The sequence below is a fragment of the Cavia porcellus genome, unplaced genomic scaffold (genome assembly GCF_034190915.1).
Source record: "Cavia porcellus strain 051 isolate PalLab524CR breed Dunkin Hartley unplaced genomic scaffold, mCavPor4.1 scaffold_7, whole genome shotgun sequence".
NCBI lineage: Eukaryota > Metazoa > Chordata > Mammalia > Rodentia > Caviidae > Cavia > Cavia porcellus.
Window position 1 is genome coordinate 17,088,375 of NW_026947490.1, and position 26,262 is coordinate 17,114,636.

The window sequence follows — 26,262 nt, forward strand, 5'->3', positions numbered from 1 at the left end:
AGGACTCGAACTTGCAACAATCCTCCTGCCTCAGCATCCCGAATGCTGGGATTACAGGTGCCGTGCCCGGATAATTGTGTGAATTCTTTACAGGAGTTTATATCTAACCATTCATGTATATAGTTCAATTTAAATGAGCACAATTTAGCCATTTAACACAAACTAAAGGAGTTAGGAAAAAAGCTGACAAAAAAGCCTGTGCATTTGCTCATAAAATCCCAACTATTTGAGGATGTATGTGTCATCTATGACATGAGACCAAGCACAGGGGCAGTCTGGCAGATGGACATGACATGAGTGACTGAGGCAGTGAGGCTGGGTGGAAAGAAAAACGTTAAGGCGGGAAAATTCCAAGGGGCATGAAAGTCATCTTTTGCAATGTCACCTGCTGTAAACATCTGCAGGACTCACCTGATGCCCATTTTTGTTGCCTTGACAATTAGATGCACTGGTCATTTGGCAAATAGATCTGTAGTAGTACAGTGCCGTAGTTCTTCAGCCTGCTTGTTTAAATCAGAATCACCTGGGGCCTTGTTAAACTGGAGGTTTTGGAATGGCACCTCAGAATTTCTGGCTTAGACTTTTGGGTGGAACTCAGGAATTCACATTTCTAATACATTTCCAGATGTGATTCTGCCGGCCTGGGACTCCACTTTGGGAATGAAGGCTCTGAAGTACAGTTCTTACTGACTTTATGACTCTCAAAGAATAGATAATGCTGTGGCCAGGGCTGTAGCTCAGTGGCAGGGCACTTGCCTAGCATGAACAAGGCCCTGGCTTCCATCCTCAGCACCAAAAATAAAATAAATAAATAAATATTTTGAAAAATTTAAAGAGCTAATGCTAATCGAGCACTTCCTCTGCACACACCTCACAGCAGCTCCTTAAAAGTAGGGTCTGTCATGATCCTCATTTACGTGAGAGGAACTGAGCATAGTCTATGCCACAGAGAGAGGTTCAATAATTTGCCTGAGGTTATAGCTAAGAATTTGTACAGCTAACTCCTGCTTATCTTTTACATCTCAGCTCTCCAGAAAGGCCCCCTCCTCCAGGGAGCCTTTCCTGACCACTTGAGCTGCATCATCCTTCTCCTCAGGGCTCCCTTTGGGCTTCCCCCATCTCTAACATTCTGACCAGTACCCTCTAGGCCCACCCCCAGGAAGGATGTTCATCACTGTCATTATTCTAGGACCTCCCATTCACCAAGTACAATGGTCTAATGACCCCAAACATCCACCACTCCACTTTCCAACTTCCTGCCACAGAACAGTGTTCTTCAAATAGTAGAAATAAACACACTAAATTTTGAGGATCAGTCTAAATCAGAGGTTCCCATCATAACATGGGGCATAAGGCAAGTGTACAAAGATGCAGTCTCCCAGGCTTCACCTTCAGATTCCAATTTAATTGATCTGGTATGGGGTCTGAGTATTGGGGATAGTTAAAAGCCTCCAAATGATTGTGATGTGTAGCCAGGGTTGAGGACCACAAAGTAAGTGAACTGCGATCAGAATGCTTTTGTAGTTAATAGTACAGGAGAGGGAAAAAACACCAAAATTCTTGGCACAGAGAAAGGGTTTGTGCAACTTCTGTTTCATGTATGGTTCTCATTTCAGATTGAACACGTGTGCTGGGCATCAGTGTAAAATGGTTCTCTGCTGTAGATTATAGTTAGAAAATCATTGCACAAGAATATAAGCTTGGGGCCAGGGATTTAGCTCAGTGGCATAAGCACCTGCCTTGTAAGCAGGCGGTCGTGAGTTCGATCCCCGGTACCAAAAAAAAAGAATATATGCAGGGACAGGAACTTCGATACTATATCCTTCCCTACAATTGTGCTTGGCACATAATAAGTAATAAATTCATTGCACCAAAGAATAAATGACAATCTTCACTTCCTGTTAGCATATAATAATACTCAATTGAAAATATGTTGAATAAGTGGCCAGTCCTTATCTCTTTGGTTTTTTTTTTTTTTGTTTTTTGTTTTTTGTGGGTTTTTTTTGTACCAGGCATTGAACTCATGACCTCATGCTTGCCAGGCAGGTGCTTACGATGCTGAGCTAAATCCCCAGCCGTGTCTCCCTGTTTTTTTACAAGATGCTCAATATTGTTGTAGAAATCAATGAATAAGTGATCATGCTTCCATTTTCCTCAACACAGTAGGCAGTCAATAAAGATTTTTGGAAATAAATAGAGGACTTAATCTCTATTTTCCCCTGCTATGTAGTAGCACTAAATAAATATTTGCTGGGAGAAAATGAAGGAATAAATAATTGACCCTCCATTACATCTGAGACATACTATGCCTTCAATAATAATTTATTTTGTTGGCAGTACTGGGGATTGAACTAGGGACTCTGGACTGAGTTACATCCCAGCCCTTTATTTTTTGGAGACAGGATTGCACTAAGTTAAGTTACCCAGGTGGGACTCAAACTTGGCATCATTTTTCTTCAGTCTTCTCAAGTGCTGTGATTACAGCCATGTGGTATTTTTAGGTAAATAAATAATCCTCTACCTTCTTCTGACACTAATAGGTACTTGGTAAATATTTATTTATTTATTTGTCTTTTTGAAACAGGGTCTCATGAAGTGATTCCGGCTAGCCTTGGGCTTACTTTGCAGCCCAGGCTGGTCTCAAACTTGCAGCTATCCTCCTGCCTCAGTCTCCTGAGTGCTGGGATTACAGGAGTACATTACCACACCTGACTCTAAATAAAATATTATAAAAAATTATTATACATCTCCTGGCATACAACAGATACTTAATAAATACTTACTGCATAAAAGAATGAATGAGCATAGCAAATTTGAGGCCCTAAGCTTGATTCCTGGCACCAAAAAAGAAAAAAAGAACATGTCACTGCCTGTGCTCCACCACACTCGCTGCATATTAGGTGCTCAGTGAATTAATTATTTTTAATTTCCTTAGATTTCCAGAACTATCTAAGGACACAGACAGGGAACACAACCACTATTAACATCATAATCTGCACAGTGGACTACCTCCTGCGGCTGCAGGTAGGGGCGTGAGCAGGTGGGCTGGGGGACCTTGGCCGGGCCAGCTCCGCTCACCCCTACCCCCCTACCCCGCCAGGAGTCCATCAGCGACTTCTACTGGTACTACTCTGGCAAGGATGTCATTGAGGAGCAAGGCAAGAGGAACTTCTCCAAGGCCATGTCGGTGGCTAAACAAGTGTTCAACAGCCTCACCGAGTACATACAGGTAGGGCCGGCTAGGGACAGGCAGTAGGGCAAAAGAGTCCTGCACGCAAGCCTTGCCCTGCTTCACACTGCCCTCTTCCCCAGGGACCCTGCACCGGAAACCAGCAGAGCCTGGCACACAGCCGCCTCTGGGACGCCGTCGTGGGATTCCTGCATGTGTTTGCACACATGATGATGAAGCTTGCTCAGGTCTGGGTCCCTTTATCCTTCATCTGCCTGCTAATGGGCATTCTCTAGCTGCCCAGTTTCCAAGTCTTCTGCCATTGTTAGTTTCTCACCCAAGTGCTCCCAGCATGTGCCAGTTTAGTTCCCTCTACAGGACCAAACCATCTTCTTTTTGGATTGGTTATTGGCATGACCCCACCATCCCTATTGCCACCAATCAGCTTGTTTTGGACCCTCCTCCTTCTGACCAGAGCTCCTCTTTGATTGGTTGCTGTTCTTTTCTCTCCAATGAGGCCTTCTCAGACTCAGACCTAAGGATGGGATGGCACAGGTTTCTAGATCAGGGCTGGGTCTGAATAAATTCTTCTTTATCCTGCCTGCGGCAGATGGCTCCTCCCATGCCGGGCACCCATGATGTAAGGTCCCTGCAAAGCCTCAAATCCCGTTTCTAGAATCCTTGTGTTCCCCTTTTCCCTACCACTTTTGTGCCTTTGCAGCCTCATCTGCTTTGCAAACACTTCATTTTCTCTGCTTGCGTTCGGTAAACATATTTAAGGTTACCATATACAGTTGGGCTATACACTGCATAAAAGGCATGACATCTATGGACATCATAGACACTATTATGTGTGTGTTTCAGTAATTTACCGGCAGATGGCAGTAAAGTATTCTGCACGTGGATTACAAATTCCCAACAAACCGTTTTGAGGGAAGGGACCGTTTTTTTTTTTTCCTAATCTGGTGTCCTCTGACTTTTTGGAGTTTACCTGGGAACTTAACTCCTCAGTAACAGTGCAGTTGGAGTTGTGAGGTTGATATAGTCTTAAAATGCTAGTGAAAATACACTTCCAAATCATGCAATTTTGTTTCATCAGCCATGGACCAGATCTAGGTTAAGGGATGGAAATCCAACACAAAGTAGTGATTTAAGAAGGAAAAAGTGATTCATCAGTTTACATTACAGATCTAGGGTTTAGAGTAAGATCAGCAGAAATATGCTTTCTTTTTGGCTTCTCAAGCAGGCTTTTCGTACCCACTGGAAAAACAACAACAAAGTGCCTCTGGCCGGGGATTTAGCTCAGTGGCATAAATGCCTTCTTGGCAAGTGGAAGGTTGTGAGTTCCATCCCCCATACAAATAAAAAAATTAAACAAAACAAAGCAAAAACAGTGCCCTCTGGCTTCCAGTCACCCCACTGACAGGTCCAGAAGAAGAGAACACCTCTTTCTTGAAAGTCACAAAAAGACCTGAGGTTTTCTGTGACTGAACTTCTAGATGGGCTCATCCCTGAGCCAATTATTGTAGCCAGAGGGAAAAACACTTTGACTGGCCAGACCTTGTCATACACCCACCCCTACAATTTGGAAGAGGGGTAGCCCCAAGGGCTCTGAGGGTGAGACTGGGGATTCCCAGTTGAAAATGCAGGTACTAAGAGAAAAGGGGGCTAGATTATAAGCAGACCCAAATCCCTAGAGCCTTCAGATCTGGGAATGTTGGAAGTTTAGAAAACAGCTTTGAGCGGGATGTAGTGGTGCACGCCTGACATACCAGCCATTTTCCAGGCTGAGGCAGGAGGCAGGAGGATTGTGAAGTCAAGGCCAGCCTGGGCAACTTACTGAGACTCTGTCTCAAAATTTTAAAATGAAAGGGCTGGGGATGTCTCTTGTACTGCAAACCAACCAATAAACAGTACAGAGTTTTGCAACTGTGGAAATGTGTTAGGCTCAGAATCAACTCCTTGGAACTAGCCTGAGGTGAAAGAGGCTTACATTCCATTTATCTGTCTGCTTCCCCCTCTCCATTTTATTAGGTGGAACCTTATGAAATTACCACTCTATGGGTAAAAAGAGTCTTATCTTGTTGAGCATGATGGCACATGTCAGTAATCCCAGTGCTGCAGGGGTTCAGGCAGGACTGTGACGCAGCCTGGACTACTCAGTGAGACTCTGCCTCAAACAAAACAAAACCAACCAGTGGTAATTCTATGCCACTTAACCTAACAACAAATGTAACCTAACAACAATGTCCATTTGTGCTGGAGGTTTCCATGTGTCCTACATGAGGCGCTATGGCAGAGGATGTAATGTGCTGCCATATACCCAGCCCTCTCACAGTAGCTTACCAGAGAGTACAAGTCCCCAGCTTTTCCTGAGCTCAAGAGTCTCACTTTCAGCGTCGCACGTCATATTCCATAGATGTATGTCAAGCACCCGCCATAGGCCAGGCATGGCGCTGGATTCTCAGCCTGGTGTTTGTCCCTGTCTGCCTCTGCCCCTCTCTGCTCAAGCAAATGTCTGCTTGCCAGGCCTCCCAGTCCTATGCCAGTCCCTGTGCACTCATCACCTGCTGGGCCACCTTCCCTCTAAGTGCCAATCCCACCCCCACAATCTTGTCTCTTTGCCCCCTCCCTTGCTTCCGAGGAACATGTCTGGACTCGGGTCCCCTCGGAGGTAAGAAGGGAGTGGAGGGGCTGGGGATTTAGCTCAGCGGCGATCCCCAGTACTGATAAAAAGACAAAAAATAAATAAATAAAAAAAGAAGGGAGTGGAAGGCGGTCTTAGGCCGGGCTGGGTAGATGAGGAGGGCAGAAGCAGCTGGAGGTGGGGGAGGCCTCTCTGCAGAAACAAAGCCTCACACAGCTGGGATGTGGAACCCTAGGACTCCAGCCAGATCGAGCTGTTGAAGGAGCTGCTGGATCTGCAGAAGGACATGGTGGTGATGCTTCTGTCGTTACTAGAAGGTAAACACCTGGAGGGTGGGGGTGGCATACAAAGGTTCAGAGCATGAAAAAAAGAGCACGAAAGCTAGCGCATGGCTCTGGGATCCAGGAGACCCTAACCCTCAGTCCCATCTGATATCAGGCCAGGGTCTGTGTGATGATGAAAGCTTTGCTGTAATGAGTCTGGCAAACACTTACTGGGGGCCTGGACCTGGCTGTGTGAATAGTAATTACTGATTCACCAGAGAAATCATAATAGGATGAGTGCCCTGGATACCTATTTATTTATATACTTAATATTTATTTTTAAAGGTACTGATGTAATGTATATTAATATTTAACTGTATGAGTTAGTTTTTGCTGTATAACAAATATCCCCCAGACTTAACCAAATGAAGCCACTTTCTTCACTAATTAATAAACAATTAGGAAACATTACTATTTTTTGTATTTTTGAGATAAGGGCTTAGTATGCAGTTTGGGCTGGCCTTGAGCTCACTTCGTAACCCAGCCTGGTCTCAAATGACCCTCTTGCCTCAGCCTGCCAAGTGCTAGGATTATAGGCATGCACCATCACGTCCAGTTAGAAAACATTACTGTTAAAGAGATTTTTAATATAGAAGTTCTCTCTAGAGGTTCACAGAGTACCTTCATTCCTTTTTTTTTTAAATCGGTACGGAGGATTGAACTCAGAACCACCGGCTTGCAAGGCAGGTGCTTATGCCGCTGAGCTAAACCCCCAGCCCCTTCATTTTCTTTTGTATTTAGGTCTTTATGAGATGAAGTGGATTTTCATGTTTAAACACTGAAACAATCAAATACATATTAATATTACACTCATGACTTCTAAATGAATATTGGAGTGAAAAAATAGTGTTTAATATTCAGAATGCAGAAACATCGCAGAGAAACCATGATACTAGTGCATACATGTTTAAGGTAACACTTGTATAACTCTCACAACCACAGAAGACACTGGTTTTTGGATATATTTATACATTAATTTAAGCCAAAAATCCCACAATGCAAAAACAAGTTTAGTTCAGTACTGTGACAGTTACCCAAAGAGATGTAAACTCTATTACTAGAAGAACATGAAAAGGCAGAATGCTTACTAATTATGTGGCAGCAAATAAATGGCAGTTTAAAAAAAAGTCCAACAGGTGCAGAAGCGCAGTAACAAAAATATAATTAGTATCAATATAGCTGTCTTATTATAGCACAGGTACTACCATCAGTCTTAAAAAAGGTCATCGCTTTCATTATTCTGTTTTCTATAAATATAGTGGCTAATTCTTATCATTTTTCCTCATTTAATTTCCTTGTAAATAAATTTGTTGACGCTGAGTTCTACATTCAAACACATTACCACCATCATCTGTATATATTACTAATGAAAAGCCATCAAAATTTCAAGGCTATTAATAATTTCCTGAAACTTAAAAATCCAATTTTGGACAGGAATAGTGTCACATACCTACTATCCCAGCACTTGGGAGGCTGAAGCAGGAGGATAACCCTGAATTCAAGGCCTGTTGAACTACATAGTGAGATCCTTTCTCAAAAAAAAAAAAAAAAAAAAAAAAAAAAAATCTAATTTTGGAAGTAACTGGTTAGTGAGTTTTTCTTTTATAGCCATCATACACCAATATTACTAATATGTAAATGTGGTATTTAACATGCTTATAGAATTTTCTAATTTTTTTTTGTACTGGGAATAAAACTCAAAACCTTGTGCTTTCCAGGTAGGTACTTATGCCACTGAGCTATATCCCTGGCACACGTTTATAATAAGTTTTCTAAAAAAAAAAAGTTTTCTAAAGAGCTGGAGTATGCACTTTATAATATATCTGAAGCATCAGATATTTTGACAGTGTTGTTACTATATACCGTGTGTGTGGCATTCAAAATAGCAACTATTGGCCAGTGATAGTGCATTTCTCTAAATTTACTGAATATTAAATTTTCTAGTAGCTGCCATCAGAACAAAGTGATTATCTTTTTTTTTTTTTCCAGGCGCATGAATCCAAACAAAGTGATTATCTTTCATAGAGTTCAAAGCCCCCTCCACCCCTCACACCTGCCTTTCTCATTGTTTTTCCTTGCTTCTCTCATAAATCTAGAAATAGAACACTCACTAGGGCTATGATTGTTAGGAAAGCCTTGTTTCAAAGAGTTGCAGTTTTACCTGGGTGTGGTGGCACATGCCTGTAATCCCAGCACTTGGGAGGCTGAGGCAGGAGGATTGCTGTACATTTGAGGCCAGCCTGGGCTACATAGTGAGTCCTGGCCAGCCTGAACTACATAGTAACACCCTGTTACAAAAAAAAATTTAAAGAAGGAAAGAAAGAAAGAAAAAAGTTGCAGCTTTGCCCCAGACATTAAATGACAAGATCTTCCATCTCTGAGGAGGAATAAAGGTACACAAAGAGTAAAAAACAAAAAACAAAACAAACAAAAAAAAGGTTCTGTCTCAGCACACAGAAACCCCCTCTGCCCCCACAGGACTTTCATTTTTGTGTCTTTTTTGGGCCTAAACTGAGAAACACATTTTGTTTTGCTCCTTTGGAAGGAAACAGGGTCAGTAGCCCTAGGACGCAGCAGACAATGGAGACCACCCTCAAGTGCTTTAAGAAATATTTTGGTCTATCTAAAATGCACCAGTAAAATTAACAGAAAGTATTCTGCTGTTACCAACAGTGTTGCCATGAGCAATCTTCCTATGGTTTTTCAGTTTTTCAAGGTTTTTGATATCTAGTCATTAGCTCTCAAAAGTTAGAAGATTCTTTGGTTGTATAGAGGGTTGATCCTGGGATATCCACACTGACCTTCGTCTCCAACTCTTTTTTTTTTTTATTTTGAGACATGGTTGTTTGGGTTGGGCATGAATTTTTGATTCTCTCACCTCAGCCTCCCAGACTGCTTGCACTATTCTTGCAGCTCTTATGCAAATTTTGAAATTTATTGACAGTTAAAGGTACTGAAGCAGCTAGCGCCAGTCTGCTCCGCCCTGTTGTCTCACCTCTGGTTCACCTCCCTGCCTAGGCACTGCCTGGCCTCCGGACTGCTACAGGGGTCAGGTTGTGTGTCTCTGAGCTCTTGTGGCTCTGGGTTCCAGTCCCCTCCCTGCCCCATTATTGACTGCATGAGCTGTGTGTGAGATTTTTTCTGAGTCTCAGTTTCCTGAGTCTCAGTTTCTGTAGAAATAAATACTTGGCACATTTTCCTTGCAAGGTTGTCACAGGATCATGCCAGGGCAGCATTGTTTTATTTATTTATTTATGTCTTTTATTGCTTGTTTAATTACCTATATTACTGGGGATCCAACTTATGACCTCGTGCTTGCCAGGCAGGTACTTATGCCACTGAGTTAAATCCCCAGCTCTTTTTGTCTTTTTGAGACAGGGTCTCACTATGCACTTCAGGCTGGCATTGAGCTCACTTTGTACCCTAGGTTTGTCTCTAGCTGGCAGTTATCCTCCTGCCTCAGTCTTCCAAGTGCTGGGCTTATAGGCATGCGCCACTATGTCAGGCTTCACTATTTTTTTTTTTTGTTTTTCAGGCTTCACTATTTTTATTTATTTATTTTGGTGGCACTGAGGAGTGAACCAAGGACCACTCTACCACATCCTGGGTACTTTTTTTGGTACCGGGGATCAAACTCATGATCTCATGCTTGCCAAGCTAAGCTAAATCCCTGGTCATTCTAGATGTTTTTATTTTATTTTATTTTTTGTATTGAGACAGGGACTCACTAAATTATCCAGGCAGGACTTGACCTTGCAGTCCTCCTGCCTCAGCTTCCCTCAGTGCTGGGACACAGGCATGTGCCACTATGCCCAGCTTGTCACTAATGCCTTTACTGATGATTTCCCCCAGCTAGTGAGAGAGGTGCACAAAGACAAAAGCCAGCAGGCTGGTGAACAGTGCTGACAGACACCCCACAGCGACCCTCCTCGGGGAGGCTTGGGAGCTGGCCAGGGAAGGATCCAGGGGCACAGAGGAATCCTGGGGAGCCAGGGTGGCTTTGGAGCTGGAGAGAAAGACTGTACTAGAAGGGCTCCAGCAAGGGGGCTCTGCTGGGGAACACAAGGGGCCGCACTGACCTGAGACTTCTGCAGGGAACGTGGTGAACGGCATGATTGCCCGGCAGATGGTGGACATGCTCGTGGAGTCCTCCTCCAACGTGGAGATGATCCTCAAGTTCTTCGACATGTTCCTGAAGCTCAAAGACATCGTGGGCTCTGAGGCCTTCCAGGATTACGTCACTGATCCCCGTGGCCTCATCTCCAAGAAGGACTTCCAAAAGGTGGGTGTAGGGCAGCTGGGGGGCCTAGGTTCCAGGAGGGCTTACAAGTGCCAGCCATGCCCTTCCTGGCTGCCTACCTTGGGCAGGAGACTTCAATAGGAGGCTCAGGTTCCTTATCTGGAAAATGGGGTTAAAACAGTTTGGAGGGTGAAACGCATTAACATCAGAACTGTTATGTTCTTATTGTTATTAACAGTCATAACATGATCCTCAGTATTCAACTGATAAACATTTACTAGGTTTCTTCTCTGTGCTGAGCTCTGTCCTGGCCCCTGGGCCCAGCAGTGATCCAGACACAGATAGCTCCTGCCTTCACAGGGCTCAGAATCTAATTGAACATAGCTGCATTCAATTTTCATTTGTTGAAGAAAGCTTTTCTTTGCCAAGGACCCAACCCAGGACCAGGGATGGATCCAGGAATGTGTCTCTTTCCCTCTAACAGTCACTGACTAGGCTGTCATGAGGTGGGCTGGAGAGAAGGCCAGAAACAGCTTCATTTGAGAGCTGGGCCCTCCTTTCCCCTTCCCCACCCCAGCTCTGCTATCCGACCTGACACACCTGGGAAGTCACAGTCTTCCCGCATTCTAGGTTCTCTGGGAAGTGGGGTAACCTAATAACAGAGACTTCTCATAGCAGGGCTGTGGGAAAGGCAGAGTCCCTGGTGTACAGTAAGTGCTCAGGAGGTCTTAGCTAGCAGGTGCACAGTGGTGCATGCCTGTAAGCCCAAAACTAAGGGAGGTTGAAGCAGGAGGATTGCAAATTGTAGCCTATCTCGCACAACCTAGTGACTTGCTGACCTCCAGTTTCAAAAAAGAAAAGAAAAGAAAAATGGCTGGGGAGATAGCTCACTGTTGAACACCCGGAGGAGGAAGGGGAGAAGACGTGAGAGCAGTGTTAGCTACTATCATCATATTGCTTTTACCCTTTTTGTTACCAGATACTTGCTTGTTTGAAGTGCAGCACTAGTGATAGGACCTGGGGCCTGGTGTACGCTGGGCGAGTGCTCAGTCACTGAGCTCCATCCACAGCCCTTATTCTTGCTAAATTACTTCCATTTGTCTCAGATCTGGGATCTCCCACCTCAGTGCCCAGTAGCTGGGATTCCAGATGTGCACCACCACACCTGGCACCAAATCTTTTTTTGAAGGGGGAAATGCTGGGCTGGCACCGAGGGCCACATGCATATGAACCACATTCTGTCCCTGCCCCCTACCCATGCCAGGGCTTTGCTATCATCATTTTAACTCTGTATTTGGAAATAACTTTGGGAACGTAGACCGGATCACACAATCTGCGCATACACCTTTGAGTGCCCTACGCCCATGTTGCCTGACTTCTCACATTTACTCCAGCGTGATTTCCATCGCCTCTAAATATTTCAGTGTGCATTTCCTGAGAACAAGTTCATTCCCTTACATAACCGCAGAGCAATTATGCAAATCAGGGAACGAACATTAATACAGTGCTGCTGTTTAATCCTCACATCTTACACACTTACTTGTTGAAGAGATTTTTTTTGTCAAAAGACAACTCAGGACCTTCCCACTCCCCCACCTTCCTGGGCCTAGCTAGCAGCCCAGCTCTCTGGCTTCTCAAGTATCACTGCGGCTCAGTGGTCCAGGACTTGCCTAGCATGCAGCAGGCTCTGGGTTCCATCCCTGCACTGAGGGGAGACAGACCCAGAGAGAGGAGAGAGAAAGAGACAAGGAGACAGGAAGGCAGAGAGATAGAGAAAGAAAGAGACAGAAACAGAGGCAGAAAGACAGAGGCAGAGACAGACAGAGGAAGAGAATATGTCACTGTGCCTAAGCCCTTCGCTTTCATGAGGAAGAGCACATTTTTTTTTTTTTTTTTTTTTTTTTTTGTCTTTTTCCTTTTTTATCGGTACCAGGGATCGAACTCACGACTGCCTGCTTACAAGGCAGGTGCTTATGCCGCTGAGCTAAATCCCCAGCCCCTAGAGCACATATTTTTGATATTCTCTTTCTGTGCTAGATCCTGTGTGGAAGTGAATTAGCTCAACTGATTTTGAGGGCGGTTTGTTTGGTTTGGTTTTAGACAAGGTCTTACTATATAGTTCAGGCTGGCCTCAAACTTTTGGCAATCCTTCTGCTTCAGCCTCCTGAGTGCTTGGACTACAAGTGTGCACCAGCATACCTAGCTAGCTCACTTGATCTTTGTACCAGTCCTAGGTGGTAAGAACTGCTTTCAATTCACTATTAAATATGTGGAAGCTGAGGCACAGGGAGCTGAAGTGACATGCTCAAGGTCACCCATAACCAGGCACGGTACCACAGGCCTGTAATTCCTGGCACCTTGGGAGACCAAGGCAGAAAGATCAAGTCCAGCCTGGGTAATTTAGTGACATAGGGAAACCTTGTCTCAAAATAAAGGGGCTGGGGATATAGCTCAGTGCAAAGGCCCTGAGTTCAACCCCCATTACCACAAAGAAAAAAATGAATCAGAATGCAGACAGAAGAGCCCCAGCATACACTGCCCCTCCCCAGATTCACCTGTCAGTCGCTCCAGGGAGTACTGTGGCAGTGAGCACCTCCTGGGGCTGGCTCTGGCGAGGAGGTTGGGAGGAGGTGGAGGTGCGGGTGGGGCTGCAAGAGAAACAACGCCCTGTGGGGGAGCTGAAGTCACCTGACGTCATTTGCATTTTAAATGGTGCAGTGCCTCCCCTGAGCTCCCTTGTCACGGGGTTTGGTGTCGCACACAAAATGCTACACCTTAGCATTCATGGAATTTCAGTCTGCAACCTGAAAACATACCTTTGTTTTATTGTTCAGTATGTAATTATTTGTATAGTTTTGACAACTGAGTCGTCTCCCTCTCTTTCCCAACCCATCTTTCCCTCACTCTCCCTATTGTAAACCCTTCTAGTGGAGTTCTTGTTTGGCTGGTTGTTTTTGACACCAGGGATGAGCTCAGGACCTCACACTTGCCAGGCAGGCCCTGTGCTGCTGAGCTATATTCCCAGTGCTCCAGGAAGTTTTTAAAAACACATTACTGTCATTTTTTCATATAAATACAAATGTTCATCCCCTCCGACCCTTCTCATGCTATAGGTTGAGTACTGTATCACTCATCTGTATTATTTAATAACATTCTGGAGACAGGAGCTTTCTCATTCTTTTCCCCAGGTGTCTGGTATTCCACTTTATGTGTGTGTCATGGTTTACAGCCTTCCCTCTGTTGATAGACGCTTGCTTTGTTGCGTAGATAGTGGTATTGGTTGCATGGATAGTTGGCATTTCTAAGGGCCCGTATAAAGCCTTCCTCAGCATACTTATTTCTGGGCCTGGGATGTAGCTCAGTGGCATAGCACCTGCCTGGCAAATGCAAGGTCATGAGTTCAATTCCTGATACAAAATAAAAAAAAACTTACTTCCATTTTCTGGAACTCTGCAGTAATACATGTACAAACATGCATTGTGTCTGCTGTAATCTATACCTTTGTGCAGTATGCAACTTGCATGACTGTCCCTGGTAGCCTTGACTACAATGTAGACTGTAATAATATAACACTAGAAGTGCAACTGGCATTTGTCATCTAGACAGATACTTCCTTCCATTTCTTCTCCCTTCAGTAATGTGTGGGAGTGGCTGTTTCCCCATAGCATGGCCACCACATTGTCAAATCTTTGCATGTTTGCCAATCTGATTGGTGAAAATTGGTACTAAGGTGTAGTTTTAACTACCATTTCTCCTATTTTGAGTGCAGTTAAGCGTCTCTGCATGTTAGTTCTTTTGTATTACTTGTTTTGTGAACTGACCATATCCTTCATCTGCTTATTTACTTATTTACTTTGAACTTTTTTGAGATAGTATTACTTTGTAGTTCAGGTTAGCCTGGAACTCACTATATAGCTCAGGCTGCCTCAAACTCGTGGTGATCTTCCTGCCTCAGCCTCCCAAGTGCTGGAATTATAGGCATGCACACTATGCCTGACTCCCTGGCTTATTTCTATTGGAAAGCTAGTATTCTTCTTGATTTCTAGGAGTTCTTCATACATTAAGCTAGTTAAAGCTTTGTTAGTGCTAAGATCTGTGGCTTTGCACCTGTTTTTTCTGTTTCTTTTCTTTTTTTAAGGCAGGATTTTGCTATGTAGTCCAGCAGGCTGGGCTTGAACTCACAGTGATCCTCCTGCCTCAGCTTCTGCTCTGTGCCACCATGCTCTGCTCTGGTTTATCATTTTGACTTTCTTTATGATGATAGTCTAGTCATGCAGAATACTTGATTTTTATGTACATCCACTTTATTTATTTTTATTTTTTGTTTTCCAGTACTGGAGGCCCTTTCACATGTCAGGCATGCACTCTGAGCTGCATCCTCAGCCCTTTTTAAACTCTGAGACAGGGTCTTCCAAACTTGCCCATGCTGGTCTTGAACTTGTGATCCTACTGCCTCAGCCTCCCAAATAGCTAAGATTATAAGCATCCACCACTATATCCAGCTTTTAAAAATCAGCTAAAAATGAACCTAATTATAATAATGAATAATTAATAGGTAATACTACTTAAATATGAGTATTTTCCTCTTGCTAAAGTTCAGACTTTATGGCTAAGGTTGAGGGCACTTTGGCCCCATCCCTATTCCTGCTGTCCTCCAGCCTCTCCGAAGGCTGCCACCACCATGCAGAGCAGGACTTCTCTCCAGGTGTTTTCTCTGCGTCTCATTCCTTTGTGAATCTTCATTAAAGGTACACCAGTGTTCTCTAACTCCACAAGCTCTTCCAGGGCAACGGGATTTCTTGACAGTGCACAAAGCATCTCTCCATTGGTGAAGTCTTTAGAGAGCCTGAAACAGGTCCTGTGGGTTCGAGAGCCCTTTGTGGAGCTCAGTGGCAGAGCCCTTACCCCAGATGTGTGAGAACAGGGTTCAGTCCCCAGCATTAAACCAAACAAAACGAAACTTTCTGATGATTGAAGCCATATGTTAACTTACTAATTTATTCCTGGTTAGTATGCACTCTTAAGGTTTTATTTTCTTTTTCTTTTAACCTGCAAATATTTTTCTTTGCATCTCTTAATTAGAAGATTTCTTTTTAAGTGCTGAGGATGTGCTGGCAGAGCACTTGTCTAGCATGTGCAGTGTCCTGGGTCAATCCGCAGCACCAACAAGAAAAAGAAAACTTGTTTGTTTTTTTACTGTGATATTGGAGTTTGAACCCAAGGCCCTCACACAGAACTACATCCCCAGCCTTCTTAAATTTTTTCTGTTTTGAGACAGAGACTTGCTAAATTACTAAACTGCCCAAGCTGGGCTCAAATTTGTGGTTGATTGCCTGCTGGAATTATAAACCCATGGCCAACTATGGCTTCTTTTTTACTAAAAGCATCTTCACTGAGATAAAATTTATATTCCATTAAAGTCCCATGTAAAATGTACACTTCAGTGGCATCCAGTGTATTGGCCAAGTTGCACTGCTACCATTGCAGTCTAATTTTGGTACATTTTAATCATCCCCAAAAAGAGCCATCATAGCCTTCGGCAGTCACTTTCCAGTTCTCCACCCCAGCCCTTGGGAGCCACCGTCTACCCGCCGTGTCTGTGAACTCACCTGATCTGCACGCTTCATAGCTGCACTCACATGGATGCGCGGTCTTCCATGACTTTCCTTCCATGTGACAAAGCACAGTGGCATTGTCACAGCTGACCAAAAACAAAACAACAGGAACAAAACAAGAGGAATCCACAGTTCTTTAAGTCATGAAATATCTAGATAATATTCAAATTTTCAACTGTCACATAGTTTTCTTTCTGTTTTGTGGTGCTGGGGATGGAACCAGAGCCTTGTGCATGAAAGGCAAGAGCTCTACCACTGAGCCACAGATCCAGCCCCTGTGGTTATTTTTTGCAGTTTCTTTGAATCGGAATCCAAACAAAGTCCACCCGTTGCAGTTGGTAGATGTTTCCTTAAATGTCCTTTAACTCACTGCTTTCCACTTCCACTTTTTCTCTGTCCTTGCACTTTATCTTCTAGTGACCCCGCAAAGCAGCACTGCCCAGCAGAAACATATAATGAGGACCACGCATCATTTAAAGTGCTCTAGTAGCCACTTATTTTATTTTTATTTATTTATTTTGGTACCAGGGATCAAACTCACAACCTCGAACTTGCCAGGCAGGTGCTTGTGCCACTGAGCTAAATCCCTGGCCCACAACTTTTTTTCTTTTTGAGACAGGTTCTCACTATGTAGTCCAAACTGGCCTTGAACTTGCGGTGATCCTCCTGCCTCAGCCTCCTGAGATTACTCCTGCGAGTGCTGGGGTTACAGGCATGTGCCACCATACCCAGCAGTGTAGCCACATGTTTAAAGTAAAAAGAAACACATATAACTTAGTATGTCCAAACTTATTTCAGCTGGGCATGGTGGCACACACTTTCCAGTTCCCCTATGGACCTCCTGCTAGCCATCCCTCTCCCCAAAGATTTACAGCTCCTTTTGATAGTACCACCTGTGAGCCAGGCTTTAATCCACCGCCCTGTGAGGACAGGCACCCAATGACAGCACTGGCTGCACACCTTCTAGCTGTCAAAGTGCACTCTCATCCTGAGAGCACAGTAGTGAGCTAGACACCTGCCACCTCCAAGTAGGGGTCCAGTGGGGGGAGGTGAGGGAAAATAACTCCAATTAAACACATGTTGGCCGTGATCTGCAGTGTGCAGGGGGTGGCAGAGGCTGGCCATGAGCAGCGAGTGAGCGTGGGGACTGGGGGTGGGAGGCAGAAGCTGAGCTCTCAGAGGTTCCATGCAGGCTGGGGAGGTTGGAGGGTCCCAAGCAAAGAGGACAGCAAATGTGCAGGCTGAAAAGTGGGAACAAGAGCAGAAAAGAAGCCCATTTTTGTGGCTGGGGAGGCGGTCAAGGAAGAAGTAAATTGTGGCACATGCAGGGCCTGGCTGGCTTCAGTGAGGAGTTTGACTTCTAACCCAAAAGAGATGGAGCAAAGGGAGAATTCTGATGGGTGGGCATGATGGCGCACACATGTGACCCTAGCACTCCGGGAAGGTGAGGAAGAGGTTTGCAAGTTCAAATCCAGCCTGAGCAATGTAATGAGACCCTGTCTCAAGAGGACAAAAAGTCTAGAGAAGAGAGGGAAAGTGACCTGATGCAGGTAGCTTCCAGGGTTCCTCTCACTATGTGTGGGGACAGTGGGAAGTCTAGGGAAGAGGCCGATGTGGCACTAGGGTGGGAGCTGCGAAGAGGCCGGAGTGGGTGGGCCCTAGATCTATTCTGAAAGCAGAGCTAACAGATGTACTGAGTCACATGTGGGTGGTGAGACAGAGGAGAGGAATCAGGGGTGACTCAAAGATTTTAACTGAAGCGCCGGTGGGTGAGGATGTGATTCCTGAGATGGGTAAGACTGTGGGAGGATAGATTTTAAAATCAGAAGTTGAATTGTGGCCATTTCTGTCTGGGGAGAGATACTCATAAAGAAATGTTAGGCTTCAACCATAAAAGTCTGGGTTCTGAGCTGGGCGTGGTAGCTCACGCCTGTAATCCCAGCACTCGAGAAGCTGAGGCAGGAGGATCATTGCAAGTTCAAGACCAGCCTGGGCTACAAAGTGAGCTCAAGGCCAGCCTGAACTCATAGCGAGACCCTGTCTCAAAAAGACAAAAAAAAAAAAAAAAAAAAAAAAAAAAAAGTCTGGGTTCTGTGCAGTGCTCAGGGCTAAGTATAGACTTGACAATCACTGTAGGGTGGCTCTCACAGCCTGGAGGCTCAGTGATAATTGCATGAAGGGGATGCAGCTGGGTATGGTCATGCACACATATAATCCCAACAACCTGGGAGGCTGAGGCAGGAGGGTGAGCAGTTTGAGCCCCACCTGAGCAACTTAGTAACTCAGTAACTTAGCAACTTACTAACTCTTATAAAAAATAAGAAAGAATTGGGGCTGTAGCTCAGTGCAAAGGCCCTTAGTTCAATTCCCAGAAAGGGGATGTAACACCTAACCTCCCCTCTACCACCTCACCCCTGCCTTTAGAGATCTGGAGAAGAAAGAGGAGGAGACTCCAGCAAAATAAATGGAGAGCAGTCAGAGAAGACATTTCAAAGGAAGGACACGGGCACAAGGGCGATGACAGAGATCAGCAGATCACAAGAGCACAGTCAGAGGCGAATGGAGGAAGGGATCTCAGGCCTGGGGCGGGTGGGCTTTGAGAGAGAGTGTATGTGTCACCTCTCAGCATGGGGGCAGGCAGGCAAGTGAGCGAGGGTAGAAGTTCCTGTGTGATTAGGTCGCCACTCTCTGTGGTTTCTAGAGCCCTTCATGATTTGCAAAGCATATTACTCATTTAGAAAACATTTTGCAAACCTCCAGGCTTTTCACAAAGCACTCCTTAGAGCCAGAGCATTTCCCTTTTGTTCATGCCCCAGAGCAGCATTTCTCAAGCTGCATTTTGCAGCCCATCTGTAGGTCATGAAATTAATTTAGTAAGCCACGACCAGCATCTTTTCTGCTTGTCGTTTTCTATACAGCACTGGGACTTGAACCCAGGACCTTCACAGTAACCTCCACTCCCAGCCTTTTTATTTTTGAGAGAGTCTTGCTAAGTCACAAAGTTGTCTGGGCTGGGCTGGAATTTGACAATCTTCCTGCCTCAACCTGCTAAAGAGTTGGAACCACAGACACGTGCCACATACCCAGCGCGACTAGTATCTTTAAAAAGAAAGGAGAACACTGCAGAATGTAATGCACAGCAAAAGTCAAAACTGTGTTGTGAAACCCCCCCCCCTTTTTTTTTGGAGTCACATTACAAAATGCATTCTTACTGCCAGTGTGGTCAAGAATATTTGAAAAACTGCCTTGACAGCCACTTGCAAAATGCATGATACATCAGCACAGAAATGTTCCATGAACAGTGTTACATGTTCCATGAATGTTTTGTGTGTAAAGACAGAACACACAAAAAGCTACCAACAACCTAAATTTTGTTTGTCACCAGGATAGTAGTGTTATATTTATAAAATGAGAACATTACACAGCAGTGAAAATGAATTCGTTTGCTCTGTGTGTCTGTCAACACTTCAAACATGAATGAAAAAAAAAGCAAGTGTCAAATTATGTAATCATAAGGATTCTCTAAATAAAAATATGCATAGAATTGCTGTATATTTTTTTTGTGGGCAATGACTAGAGACAGGGAGAATTGGTGACACGTTTGGGATGTTTCACACCAGAATAGTGCTTATCTGTGGGGAGGATGAAGCAATGGAACAAAACAAATGGCCATTGGCCACATTTTACCATCTGTGAAAACAGAATGTGTCATATAGTGGATGATCGCTCAGATTTTCTTTTTTCTTTCTTTCTTTGTTTCTTTCTTTTTTTCTTAAGGTACTGGGAATTGAACCCAGGGCCTTCACATTGAGCTACATTCCCAGCCCGTTTTATTTTGAGATAAGGTTTTGCATAAGTTGCCCAGGCTGGGCTCAAACTTGCAATCTTTCTACCTCAGCCCTGGACTGCTGGGATTATAGGTGTGCACCACCAAGCCCTGCCCCGCTCCACTTCAGTATCTTGACAGTTGATACAACCTCCCCTGTGCCGTCCTGCTGCGTATCAGCATCAGGCACCAGATACTCGATTTTGGATTTTTCTATGTAAAATCCACAGATAGTTTAAGAATAGCACTGGGGTTCTGAGGCACTGCACTGACATCCCCTGCCCATCCCTAGGCCATGGACAGCCAGAAGCAGTTCACTGGGCCGGAAATCCAATTCCTGCTTTCGTGCTCCGAAGCAGATGAGAACGAGATGATCAACTGCGAGGAGTTTGCCAACCGCTTCCAGGAGCCAGCCCGTGAGATAGGCTTCAACGTGGCGGTGTTGCTGACCAACCTGTCAGAGCATGTGCCACACGATCCGCGCCTGCGCAACTTCCTGGAGCTGGCCGAGAGCATCCTTGATTACTTCCGGCCCTACTTGGGGCGCATAGAGATCATGGGCGCCTCACGCCGCATTGAGCGCGTCTACTTCGAGATCTCAGAGACCAACCGAGCACAGTGGGAGATGCCCCAGGTGTGTAGGCCTGCGCATGCGCATGCACATCTTGCGGAGACTGCTCACTCCTTGCACTCTTGGACCCCACACTGGGCCGCATATGCCTTGCACATCGGTGAGCCCTTGCTCTGCTCTGGCAAGCCTATGCCCACCTTTCGTAGAGATTGAAAAACTCTTGAGGTGACCTGGCCTGTCCCCTACTCACTATGCCCACCTCTTGTAGACTTGGTCCACCCATGGAAGCACACCCCTTGTGCATGCAGCAACAGCTTTTTGTGCCCTCATTTTGGCTGCTCACATGCTCTGCCTCTTACACACTCACCCCGGGCGTGCTCTTAGAGCCATGATCAGCCATGGCAAACTGCTCATGAACTTGAACCAATGTGGCTATATACTCCTTGTTCACCTCCCTAGATCTCCCAGTGTGCCTCCATCTGGCCTGGTGCCTACTTTTTCACACACACACACACACTTTGGAGCTCTGGGGTGCCCTGGTATGCTGGCCCAGCCCACACCAGGCACCACATGTACTCCCGAGTATCTTTTGTTTGAGACAGGGTCTACCTATGTAATTTAGGTTGGCCTTGAACTCACTGTGTAGCCCAGGCTGGCCTCAAGTTCATGGCAATCCTTCTGCCTCAGGCTCCTAAGTCTTGGGATCACAGGCATGCGTCACCATGCTGGCTCCAAATTCCTTCTGAAGTTTTAATATATGGTGTCATCTACACTTATTCTAGGCCAGGTCTCACTATGTGGTTCAGGCTGGTCTTGACCTCACTGTGGAGTAGGCTGGCCTCAGCCTCTCAACGATCCTCCTGCCATGGCTTCCCAATGGCTGGGATTATAGGAGTGCACCACCACACCTATTGTCAAAATTTTTAAAATTTTAGAGGATTTAAAGAAAAAAATTTTTTGTCTTTTTGAGACAGGGTCTCACTATGCAGTTCAGGTTGGCCTTGAGCTCATTTTGTAGCTTAGGCTGGTCTTGAACTTGCAACAATCCTCTTGCCTCAGGCTCCCAAGTGCTGGGTTTACATGTGTGAGCAACCACGCCTGGCTGATTTTAAAAATTTTAAAATAAGCTTGGGATGTAGCTCAATGTGAAGGCCCTGGGTTCAATCCCCAGTACTGCGAAAACAGTGCACTCACATGGCCCTGGCCTTGTGCACTTGGCTCACTTGTGGTTCCCGCCTCCCTTCTCTCATATTCCCCCCAGCCCTTACACACCCGACTCTGTCACTCTGGTAGCCCTGGTACCCAGCACATCATACTTGCACACCCCCTTACAAGTCTTTGCACTCATTTTGCTCCTCGGATGCCCTAGCATCTGTAAAATCCTCTCTGCACACATGCTCATGCACACTCCTTCCTGTGTCACACTCATGGCCTACATGGCTTGCACACTCATTACCTCCTTAACCACTGAGCCCCTCATAGCTCTCCTCAGGGGACCCTGGCTCATGCATACATGGACTTCTGTCCCACATAGAGCCATGTCCTTGTGCTCTGGGCCCTCTTACACGGCTCCTGGTTCCCTGGCACACTCACACTCCCCCATCCTCAAGCATCCCAGGGCCTTGCATGTCTGTCCTCTGTACACACTCATTCCTGCCCTCATATTCCACAGGAGCCCTCAGGAGTGTGCGCTCCCCATCTCCCTTGGGCAGCACTGCACACTCACTTGTCTTCTGGGCCCTGTGCGGTTGCTCTATCCTCGCACCCAGGAAGTCTGCACATCCTCACATCTGCAGGAAGCCCTGCACATCCGTGCTTGCCACAGCATGGGAAACCTTCCCCTCCCCCTGCCCCTCATTCTCCCTTCCTGTTACTCCTTCAGGCACCCACTCCTCCTGCTACCCCTTCTCGTTCCTACCCTCCCACCATCCTCAAGCTGCCATCCAGGCCTGTGCTCACAGTGACGACACCACATGGCATTTATTAGATGTGGAGTGCCCTTCCACTCACTCGGCATCGTACCCTTATACTCTAACACAGGGGCCACTATTATGTCCATTTTACAGAGGCAGACACTGAGGCCCAGAGAGTTCAGTCAAAATCACCCAACTATTAGGAATTTGAATTAGGATTTGAACCCTGGCACCCTGGCTGCAAAAACTTTTGTTCTCAGCCACTCTGTGTGTGATCTGGAAATAACTAAAAACGTGATTCTAAAGCCAGTGTGTTGAGTTTGACTCCTACATCTGCCACTTCTCATCTGTGTCACTCTGGGCACATCATTTCTTTCCTTTTTTTTTTTTTTTTTTTGTCTTTTTCCTTTTTATTGGTACCGGGGATCGAACTCACGACTGCCTGCTTGCAAGACAGGCACTTATGCCACTGAGCTAAATCTCCAGCCCCAGGGCACATCATTTCTGACTTTCTGGGCCATCATTTTTGTCTATAAAAGTAGAGATTATTGCCCTTATTCCAAAAGTGCTTTGGGAAATTTATGAGTTATATGTAAGAAAAAAAAATGCTCGAATCAGGATCTGCCCTGATTACAGCTTATGAAGCCACATACAGCGAGGGCTATATGTGTTTGCTATTAGTAATTTTTAGGCTGAGCGTGGTGGCTCACTTATAGTCCCAGGTACTTGGGAGGCTGAGACAGAAGGATCTCTTGAGCCCAGCAGTTCGAGGTCAACCTGAGCAACACAGAGACCCGAACTTCCAATAGCAATAATGGTCATGATCATGTTCACGCATTCGGAATGTGCCTGCTCCTAGTCGTTCGCGCCCTGGTGTAGCCTTCCGACCCACTGACGGTGCTCCCTCGCGCCCCTCCGCGCGCTGCAGGTGAAGGAGTCCAAGCGCCAGTTCATCTTTGACGTGGTGAACGAGGGCGGCGAGGCAGAGAAGATGGAGCTCTTCGTGAGCTTCTGCGAGGACACCATCTTCGAGATGCAGATCGCCGCGCAGATTTCGGAGCCCGAGGGCGAGCCAGAGGAGGACGAGGACGAGGGCGCAGCCGAGGCGGGCGCCGAAGCGGCAGAGGAGGGCGCCGGGGGCGCCGAGGGCGCGGCGGGCACAGTGGCAGCGGGGGCCACAGCGCGGCTGGCGGCGGCGGCGGCGCGAGCGCTGCGCGGCCTCAGTTACCGCAGCCTGCGGCGGCGCGTGCGGCGGCTGCGGAAGCTCACGGCGCGCGAGGCGGCCACCGCGGTGGCCGCGCTCCTTTGGGCGGTGCTGGCGCGCGCCGGGGCGGCGGGCGCGGGGGCGGCGGTGGGCGCGCTGCGCCTGCTCTGGGGCTCGCTCTTCGGCGGCGGCCTCGTGGACAGTGCCAAGAAAGTGACCGTGACCGAGCTGCTGGCGGGCATGCCCGACCCCACCAGCGACGAGGTGCACGGCGAGCAGCCGACTGGGCCCGGAGGCGACGCGGACGGCGAGGGCGCTGCTGAAGGCGAGGGCGATGCCGCAGAGGGCGCCGGTGACGAGGAGGTCGCGTCGGATGAAGCTGGGCCAGGCCGCCCTGAGGGGGCCGTGGCAGTGGCCGACGGGAGCCCCTTCCGGCCCGAAGGGGCTGGTGGCCTTGGGGACATGGGTGACACCACTCCAGTGGAGCCACCCACGCCCGAGGGCTCCCCAATACTCAAGAGGAAGCTGGGGGTGAGAAAGCAGATGGGGGCGTCAGAGTGTGGAGAGGAGAGTAGGAGGGAACAGGAGACTGGGGTGGGAGGAGATGCTTGCAGAGAGAGGAAGGACCAGAAAGGGGGCAGACAGAAGAGCTGTGAGACCAACCCGCAGAGGGACACAGAGACAGAGACCACTGTCCCCTGGAAAAAGGCTTCAGTGTGTGAGAGAGAGGCCTGGAGCCAGTCATTGAGACCCAGAGACAAGTGAGAGAAGGGATCAAAACTATAAAGACTCAGGGAAGTGGAGTATGGTGGCACAGGCCTGTAATCCTAGCACTCTGGGAGGCTGAGACAGGACGATTTCAAGTTTGAGCCCATCTTGGGCAAGTTAGTGATTTAGTGAGACCCTGTCTCAAAATAATAAATGAAAAAAGGACTGGGAATGTAGCTCAGTGTAAAAGCTTTAGAGTCAATCTCTAGTATAGGATTAGTACCACTGGAAAGTAAATAAATAAACTCAAGAAAACAGGTTCAGGGATTCTGTCAAGGAAAAAACTGTCAGAGACACATATGGTTGTGGGTAATTCAGCAGCCTATGTGAAAAATGCCCCGAAGTGTTCTTAGGCCCGTGGTGCTGTGACTGTCGTGGTGGCTTGCAGGTGTTAAGATGATGAGAAACCAGGGGAGACATAAGCTTACCTTGGAGTCAGCCTGACTCTCCCCAGTGCATGCTCATCTCTTTGACCCTCAGTTTCCCACCTGTAGAAGGAGAATCATAGCCCCACTTTTTTCTAGTGGGACATGGGTGGGGTGAAAGAAGAAGGGGAACTGACAGGAAGAGGAGGGTCAGCCCCAAAGGCTTAGCCATGTGCCCTATTCCCAGGTGGATGGAGAGGAGGAGGAGCTGCCTCCAGAGCCCGAGCCGGAGCCTGAGCCCGAGAAAGCTGAGTGAGTGCTTCCGCACAGAAAGGGCCTGGCCCCTGTCACTGCCTGCTCCTGGACTGGGAGACCCCTGAGGTCAAGGCCTGAAGCTGTGCTGGTCACCTGTGACTTCAGCACCACCTGGTCCAGACTGGGCACAGCAGAGACCGAAAGAGTCCTCTTAGAACCAGGCCTCTCTCTGTGCCATTCCCCTGCCTGAACACCTTCCCTGTGTTCCACACGTCTGTCTTCATCGTCCTTGTGTGTCTCTCTCCAGGAAGTCTCCCTTGATACTCAGCCCCTCCTAGGTTAAGCAGATGTCTCCTCCGGGTTCCCCCAACCCCACCCCACCCCCAGCCAGGACCATTCCACTCCACTGGACTCAAGCCCCCTCAGGCCAGGGCCTGAGGTTTTCGTACTATCCTGTGTCCCTAGAACATCTAGACTTGGGCATAGGGGTGGGCCCAGTGAGTTGCCCTGAGTAAATCACCCTGGGGCCTTCTGACCTCTTTCTGTATCCTACCGTGCAGTGCTGAAAACGGGGAGAAGGAAGAAGCCCCTGAGCCCCCACCAGAGCCCCCCAAGAAGACAGCACCTCCACCTCCTCCAAAGAAAGAAGAAGCTGGAGGTGCTGGCATGGAATTCTGGGGAGAGCTAGAAGTGCAGAGGGTGAAGTTCTTGGTGAGTCCTCAGCAACATGTGCTGAGACTTCTTCTCTGGGGGGAACTGCCCCATATACACACACACTGGTCCTCCCAGCCCTCGCTTCAAACTCAAATTCATGTGCAAGAGCTCGTTTGTGGCTGGGTGTGATAACATGTTCCTGTAATCCCAGCTATTTGGAAGGCAAAGGCAGGAGGATTACACATTCAAGACCAGTTTGACCAATTTAGCAAGATCCTGTCTCAAAATCTGGTTTGACAAAAGTGGAAAGTTGAAAGCAATCTGCATGTGTGCAAATAGGGAAACAGTCACATTCACTTTGTAACAGGCGTGCTGTGGAATTTCTGAAGCACTAAAAACGAACAGATACACTAAAATTGAAAAATCTCACCTGGTGAATTAACTTAGAAGTGACAGTTCTCAAGAATATACAAAGAGGGGGCTGGGGATTTAGCTCAGCGGCATAAGCACCTGCCTTGCAAGCAGGCAGTCGTGAGTTCGATCCCTGGTACCGATAAAAAGATAAAAGATAAAAAAAAAAAAAAAGAATATACAAAGAGGACAGTACCCTCCTTAACCTCTGGTTCTTCCATGAAATATGACAGGTACAGTAGACACAAAGAAAATTTAGGAAACAGGCACTCCAAGCAGACAAAGTCTGCCTCTGGAGAAC

General features: G+C 46.7%; 1 protein-coding gene across 7 annotated transcripts in view; it reads left to right on the forward strand.

Moving 5' to 3' along the window:
* Positions 1 to 26,262, forward strand: part of Ryr1 (ryanodine receptor 1) — a 118,308-nt gene that overhangs the window by 79,848 nt on the left and 12,198 nt on the right. For 4 of the 7 annotated variants that reach the window (XM_063252701.1, XM_063252703.1, XM_063252702.1 and 1 more), the window contains 9 exons: positions 2,936 to 3,024; positions 3,101 to 3,229; positions 3,313 to 3,417; positions 6,052 to 6,133; positions 10,234 to 10,421; positions 20,113 to 20,454; positions 23,233 to 24,039; positions 24,889 to 24,953; positions 25,457 to 25,607. In XM_063252701.1, the coding sequence (XP_063108771.1) occupies positions 2,936 to 3,024; positions 3,101 to 3,229; positions 3,313 to 3,417; positions 6,052 to 6,133; positions 10,234 to 10,421; positions 20,113 to 20,454; positions 23,233 to 24,039; positions 24,889 to 24,953; positions 25,457 to 25,607 (1,958 nt within the window). Of the gene's footprint in view, positions 1 to 2,935; positions 3,025 to 3,100; positions 3,230 to 3,312; positions 3,418 to 3,779; positions 3,810 to 5,813; positions 5,844 to 6,051; positions 6,134 to 10,233; positions 10,422 to 20,112; positions 20,455 to 23,232; positions 24,040 to 24,888; positions 24,954 to 25,456; positions 25,608 to 26,262 lie in introns of all 7 variants that reach the window. The other 3 variants (XM_063252698.1, XM_063252700.1, XM_063252699.1) reach the window with 1 other exon arrangement.